The sequence below is a fragment of the Elgaria multicarinata genome, chromosome 2, assembly GCF_023053635.1.
Source record: "Elgaria multicarinata webbii isolate HBS135686 ecotype San Diego chromosome 2, rElgMul1.1.pri, whole genome shotgun sequence".
NCBI classification, from domain to species: domain Eukaryota; kingdom Metazoa; phylum Chordata; class Lepidosauria; order Squamata; family Anguidae; genus Elgaria; species Elgaria multicarinata.
Genome location: NC_086172.1, coordinates 79846018 through 79853733, shown reverse-complemented (window position 1 = coordinate 79853733; position 7716 = coordinate 79846018). Strand labels below are relative to the sequence as shown.

Here is a 7716-nt window from a genome sequence, read left to right as displayed (position 1 = left end):
CTAAAGTTCCTTACAAACAGGAATAGATGGCTATACAACAGTTTTCCTCTGGCTCCAGTTCTTCCTGCTTCTTCTGGCTTCTAGAATGATTCAGATGTTTGAGGGATTACTTCGCTGAAGTTTCCTCTGATAAGATATAAAAGAGGAACTTGAAATACTTTATGTATAACTTGCTTTGATCATAAAATTAGCATGTTTGTATGATAAATGTACAGTACAGTTTACTCAGACAATATTCACAAATTCCCTGAGTTAACTTTTAAACCTTTTTAATTTTAATGATAATTTTAAGAGCAAAAGCAGGTTATACATAGTATATTTTATGTTTCTAAACCAGCATTCTCTGATGGCCTCCAGATGTTTTGGACTACAACTCCCAGCATTCCTGATCATTGGCCATGCTGCCTGGGGCTGATGAGAGCTGAACTCCAAATTATGTGGAGAACACCAGGTTGGGGAAGTCTGTCTAAAGTAACTTTAGATCTGTAAAGAGCACTAAAATGTAAGTCTTGCATATTTGTCTGTTTTCCCCAAAATTTCATGTTGTTTTTTTCCTGAACCCTCTCCCACTCCTGAAAAAAATGGGTATTTTCTATGGCTTCAAAATTTCTGGAAATTTTGCTTTTCTAATATAGACCTCAGGTAGTTTGTCCCCATCCCCCCAGTAAGGGATACACTACAACAACAGCATGTTTTTTTTTAAGAATGCTATGGAATTGTTGGGTTCTGAAATAAGGAACATAGATTATGTTCTATATTATTGTGAATCTTTGAAGGGAGTAGAAATATTTGGCAGACCTCATTGTGTTATACACAATAGGTTTGGGCTTTGTGACTTTTAATAGTTCCCTCTCAGCTGAAAATTAATGATTTTTACTTTGAGTTATTGTTTCCCAAGGTGTTATTTTTATTATTGGCTCTAATATCCAGAGACAGTTACTATAACCCATTCTCTGTGCCCCTGATTGAAATTGACAACTAATGTTTGAGGTCCTGTGCCTCAGAATGGATTACTAAAATATTTTGCAGTATCATTTGAGCCACTGTCATGATCTGTACTGCAAGTATGAAAAATACAGGTACTGCTAACCATTATTTCTGGTATTTCTTTCCAGCCTATTTGCATACTTTGCAAAACTCATCTAAAATGTATTTATTCATGGAGCTAAGACTAAAATAGCTGTCACTGAAAGTATGGTGCAGGGAGTACTGCAGGTTGAGTTTAGACCATACTTTTACAATGTAACCTGAAGGAAAATTTGCATAGATCTTTCTTGTGACTAAATGTGCTGGTCGGGGACTAAATTTAGCGCAGTAGTTCCCAATTGGGGTCCGTGTAACCCACCCAGGTCTGTGGCACCATTCACCTATTAGCGCTGCAAGGTCTGCATTTTAATAAAAGAAAATACGCCATCTCCCGTGCTCTGTTTGCTTCGACGGTGACGTCATGCGCAAAAGCACCTGCATGATTTAGCGACTAGCTTCAGAGATTACTTCCCTGCACCTAATCCTGAAAACTCATGGATAAGGAATCCTTTTGAATGTGGTGATGTACAACTAACAACTCTATCTGTGGAAGAGCAAGATGCACTTGTTGACGTGACTTGTGATGGTTCATTGAAATCATTTTTCAAAGGATATAGACTGGACCAATTCTGGGTGAAGGTTTTTCCTGATTATACGAAGTTAGGTGAAAACGCTTTGAAACATCTAGTTCCCTTTTGTTCCACATATCTTTGTGAACAAACATTTTCGACATTTTGTTATATGAAGAACAAGCATAGAAATCGGCTCCATGTTGATCCAGATTTGAGATTAAAAGTAGGAAATATTGAACCGGATGTGGAAGGGATTGGGTTCGGGACAAAAAGAGGCATGATTTCTCCCATCATATTTAGGTTTAGTAGCTGCTAGACATGTCATAATTTGTTCATTTGTAAACTAGACGTTAGTAAAATTAGATTTGTCTTTATATTCCTAACTAAATCATTGTCATTTTTGCATGATAATATCACAAATATCCCAAATTTTATTGTCTGTTTTTTAGTATCCCTAAAATCCTTTGCTCATTAGGGGCTACCCCTTATTTTCTCCAAAAAATTGCTTTGCACAGGTAACTACCATAGAGATAACAAAATTTTCAAAAGTAGGGGGTCCATGGCTTGGCATTTGAAAAACAAGGGGTCCGCAGTACTTAGCTAATTGGGAACCACTGATTTCGAGTATTGCACACTTAATTGGGAGTGAATCCCATTGAACACAGTGGCATTTACTTGAGTGAACTTGCATCAGCTCTAGCTGCACATAAGTGAAGAGCAGCTCTAATAGAAAATGGCAACTACATTCCCAGGACTGTGTTTACTTCACAGAATTCTGGCACCTGACGAAGGAAGGGAGGTTCTGCTGCCATGAGCCCTCCAGCTGCGGATCCCAAGATTCTGTATCGGAATTCCCGCCTGCTCCGCGTGGTGTTCCTGCAGCTCCATCGCCAACAGAGGGCTGATTTATTTTGTGATGTTGTCCTACAAGCAGAAGGTACTCATTTTGCGAACTACAAGTTCAATCGCAGTTTTTAAAACCCAGCTAAAAACTTTTATTTTTTCTAAAGCTTTTAAAACTTGATTTTGATCTTACTTTTACACTGTTAGTTTTACTCTACCCTGTGCCTGTTTGGTGCATTCTCTTCCCCTTCTTATTGTTTTGTTATGATTCTATTAGAATGTAAGCCTATGTGGCAGGGTTTTGCTATTTTATTGTTTTACCATGTACACTGATATTATTTATTTATTTATTTATTACATTCATAGACCGCTCCATAGCCAAAGCTCTCTGGGCAGTTTACAAAGATTAAAAACAGTGAACATTAAAAACAAATATACAAAATTTTAAATCATAAAAAACATAAAACAGACAATATCCATTTAAAAACAAATATTCTGGGGTCAGTTAAGAAAGAAACTCAGCATATGCTGTTAAACGGCTGGGTGAAAAGTCTTGTCCTGGCGCCGAAAAGATAACGATGTTGGCACCAGGCGAGCCTCGTTGGGGAGATTGGTCCATTATTGAGGGGCCACCACTGAGAAGGCCCTCTCCCTTGTTGCCATCCTCCGAGCTTCCCTCGGAGCAGGCACCCAGAGGTGGACCTTAGATGTTGAGCATAGTGCTGCATGCATACAATGACTAGGTGCTGCCTGCGTACAAACGACACCTGCTGAACCCCCTCCCTTCCACGCAACTGTCAGAGACACGGGAGCCCCGTCCTCCTCCCCACATGGTCACCCTAAAGGCAGCAACAAGCCCCACCATTCTTACAGCAGCCATTTTGAAGGAGGTACCAAAACTAATAATTTGCAAAGTGCAAAAGATTATGCCTGCAGTTGGGGAGTCCAGGAATGAGCCTCCCAGGTCCGCCCCCTACCCTCACCGCTTTTGCAACAGTGGACCAATACAGACATTCAGTTGTACCCCTTAGTTCATAAGAGTGACGCGTTCCTGAGGGTGAGGCTTCATCAGGTGTCAAAAGCGACTGGGAATGAAGGCAGGATAAGCACTGATGGTGCTTTATAAATAAATAATAATAATTTTAAAACTGGGATGGATTGGGATAAGGGTGCTTTGAGTGATATCAGGGTTGGAAAAGCTCAGAAGCCTGATTGCTTAGAAATTCTATTCCACTGGTCATCATCTTGGGATATTTTTTTCAGCTCCAAAATGCTGGTACCTAGAATTCTGATGGTAGCTTCTAAAAATTCCAATTATTTTTCTAGTCCTGATTTCTACATTGGCTGCATAGTTATCCAAAAAAAGCCTCTAATTCATGTGGTTAGTGCAGTGTTGATAGTGTGGTTTTGCATAGAATGTGATGGATAAATGGCTTATCTCCTAGAACCTCTTCTTGGTGCAGTGACACAGCCTTGAAATGTGAAGTAATGTGCCTCTGAACAACTCTAGAGTACCTTTGCCTCGCTATTGAATTCCTACAAACCATTGGTTAGGTTTACACGATATGTTAACCCATGGTGTGTGGCGAACTACACTGTGTAGGTGATTATGCAAACAACCTGCTGTGCTCCTGTAAAACAGTCCAGGCAAACAAGCTACACAGAGTAGTTTATTTCACCCTCACCCTTCCTCGTCTAGTCCTCCCATCGAGCTGGGCAGGTATCCCAACTTCCTTTGTGGCAGGAATAAAGATCGCTTGAGAGGAGCAAACTGGCGGCAGTGTTTTTGGCTGGTTTTGCTGAATAGTTCTGGAGGTGGTCTCCATAACCCATCCTGCATGAGAGAGAGCATGCTAGCCCACCATAGGTAAAGTAACTCTTACCACAGACCATGGATTCTAAGGAACTTATTTGGGGAAAATAATGCACCATGGAAAGAAAAAGCATCTCCAAAACAACATACTAACCCATCATGAGTTGTTCCAGAAAATAAACTATCATGGGTTAGCATATTTGGCCTTGCCAGCTATGTCTTCTCAGTAGGAATGAGCTGTTGAAGGCTGATGTTTTCATAGAAGTTTTACAGATATATGTAATAGGTACAGGGAGCACAATTTAGCTGAAGTTAAGCATTCTAAAGTCCTGTTGATTTTTTTTTTTTGCATTTGAACAGATTTAAGCATGTGCTTAAGCCTCTCATTGTATTCAGTGGGCCTTTCCGGTGCTTAACTTTGGCTAGATCATGCCTAGGGCTCTTATAAATATAGCCCACCAGTCTTTTGTGTGTTAGGTAACTATTCTTAGTTTGTAAAATCCATTAAGAATTTTTTCCTTTGGAAAAAAAAAAGAGCATATTTGCATTGGGGAAAGTCTGTCTCTGTGCATGTGCTTATAAAAATGTATAGCCCATCCTATCCATTGCATTGCTTATGTTAGAATCAAACTATCCTCAAAACTGGGAGGACGATGAGCTAAAGTAACTCCCCATCCCACCCCACCCAGCCATTACATCGATCTTTTAATTTATAGCATCTCCAGAAGAATTTGTGGGAATAAGTATAATGATTTAAAGTAAGCTTAGAGACAGACTCAACACACACATAAGGCTTATAAAACTAAATTGTCTCAAGCTATAATATGTAGATATGGAAGACTAAACAATGCAGTTGTAAGATAAGATGAGCTATACTTGGGCAGTCCCAAGAAAATTGTTTAATTGGGTTTGGAGCATTTCAACCATGGATAGCATGTTCTGTCAAGGCTGGTTTTGAAGGTAGATACTTGAAATTCCCTATCGATACAGTGCCTGCTCATGATAAATGTTGTTTGCAGGGGAAGCTGTTCCCGCTCATTGCTGCATCCTGTCAGCCTGCAGCCCCTTCTTCACGGAGCGTTTGGAGCGAGAAATGCCTTCCAAAGGACACAAGACGGTGCTGGAGATCCGGGGGCTGAAGATTGGGACACTGCGTAAACTGGTGGATTTCCTCTACACTTCTGAGATGGAGGTGTCACGGGAGGAAGCCCAGGATATTCTTGCAGCTGCACGGCAGCTGCAAGTGTCAGAACTGGAGTCACTTCAGCTAGAGGGGGGAAAGCTAGTAAAGAAATCACTGGGCCGGCGATTAAACCGGGACTGCCTACAGCTGTCCAGTCCAACATCCCTTCGAGAGGCAAATTTGATGCAGTCTCCTCCTGCCTGTGGCCGTAGCTCTTTGACATCCTGGCTGGTTGCAGGCAGGCAACAGGCAGTGGCGAAACTTCCATGCACCAAGGGACAGGGCAATGAGAGCCACACCGGCCAGAGAGAGATTACGAAGCAAAAGCCTGCTGCAGCACTGCTTAGTGGTGACAAACAGATACCCAAAGGTCCAACAGTTACTGCTGAGCCACCGAGACCAAAAGCTAAAAAACATCCTGTCGGCATGGTAAGGCATATACCGAGTAGCAATGAGAGCGTCAATCTGCACACAGAGGAGATTGGGACTGGAGATAGCCAAGCTACAGCGAACTTGCAGAAGTCGAAAAAGATTAAGCTCAGCTGTCCAAAGCTCCCTTCTCCACCTTTGCCCATGCCTTTTGCCACCAAAGACCATAGCACTGTGGCATCTATCAAGGGATCCTCAAGGTCCATTAAGCGTCTCTGGAGGCAGAGGAGTCCTCCTGGCCAGGGTGAGGCAAAAGGAGCAGAAGATAGTCGCTCTTTGCATGGCTTCTGGAGCCCCCCTCTCCTTCGAAAGGCTAAAGGCAGAAAGCGCAACTCCAGTGAGCCAGCTCCCAGCTCAAACCCGGCTCAAGAGGCAGGGCAGATTGGCCGAGTAAAGCTCAGGAAAGTTATCAATGGCAGCTGCTGGGAGGTAGTGCAGGAATTGCCTGCTGCACAGCTCATGGGGGCAACAAACACCGCATGTGGTTTGAAAAAGGATGGCTCCCTGTTTCAGTCCCAAAATCCAGAGCCAGAGGTAGCAGATCCACAACAGACAGTTAGCTCAGCTAGGCTGCTGCCTGCAAAACTACAGGCTGCATCTTGTAGTGAGAAGAACCTGGTAGAACAAGCAGAGAACAAGATGGTCTTAGGTGAACAGGACAGTGCTGCTGGGAACCCTTCTGAGCTGAGCGTGTTTATGCTAGACCATCTGCTTGAGGGGGAGCAGTACAACAGCCTGGCTTCGGCCGGAGAGTTGGAACAAATGCTAGATCTGCTTCTGGCAGATGATGATGGCATTGGGGAATCTGTTCCAGGAGGCATGCATACTTCATGCCCTGTAGCAAGCATAAATAAGAGTCCACTGGGAAGCTCTGGGGCTGAAGAAAAATATAGGTGTCCTTCTGAAGTCTCAGTTTCTCCACAGTTTGTCAAGAGAGAAAGCAGTCCCCTACAAGGGGAACAGGAAGCGACTGACCTGAAAATTGGCTCAGTAAATGAGGGTTCTTTGCTGGACCCTGCTCTTGGCAACTTTCCACTTGTGACATCTGAACCCAGTAGTGACTGTCTTGCCTTGTGCAGGCCACCCTCTCCGCTGCTGGATGATTCAGGAGTGCCTCAGCACGACCTGTGTGTGTCAGAGAATGGGACCATAAGGCCTGCTGAGTCTTTGCCTGCCACTTTGATGGGTGATGTGGACCAAGGGCTTCTGTCTTATGGAGTGGGAATCTTGGGTGCAGAAACACAGCCCCATACTCAAGCAGTACTAAGGAGGTCTTTGCAGAACAGCTTGGACTGTAAGCTACCTCTTCTCTCAGCCAGCTTAGAAGAGGAAGAGATAGATGTCGGTGGGGTGGAGGAGCCCGTTGTTAGCATTGAATGGGTCCGGCCAGATTCCTCTCCAGAGTCTGAAACTGAAGTGGATGTTCTGAGCTAGTGAGTGCAGGCTGTGCAAGGAGTTGCCCTGATTACCCAATGATACTGGGTAGCCTGCAATACTGTACTTAAATTCCATGTGAATTAGTAATTGGCCTGTGTTAATAATATGGGGGTGGGATCTTACGGTGTTTTGAATAATATATTTGAGGTGCTGAGGGAAAGCTGCTCCTGAAATTCAAAGGGAGGCTGCTACTTCATCACCGCCACCCTTCAGCCTAAGCTAATCATGGCTGTTACGTTTATACCTCTACTGTGCCAGGCAGTCTGCTAAGATTCCTGGGAGCTGCTAGTCTACTTTATGGGGTAGGTAGGTATAGGTCTTTAAAAAGAATTAGAAAAAGAAACCTGCAGCAGGACATCTGTTAAGAGGAATGAAACTTTTTGTGTGTGTTGGGAGAGACTTGTCAGAGCAAG

At 43.2% G+C, this 7716-nt stretch overlaps 1 protein-coding gene across 1 annotated transcript; it reads left to right on the top strand.

Moving 5' to 3' along the window:
* The first annotated feature begins 2408 nt into the window (after positions 1-2408).
* BTBD18 (BTB domain containing 18) lies at positions 2409-7300 on the top strand. Its single transcript, XM_063118709.1, has 2 exons — positions 2409-2535; positions 5274-7300. Exons 1-2 carry the CDS (start codon positions 2409-2411, stop codon positions 7298-7300), a joined length of 2154 nt encoding a protein of 717 aa, XP_062974779.1.
* The last annotated feature ends 416 nt before the right edge of the window (positions 7301-7716 follow it).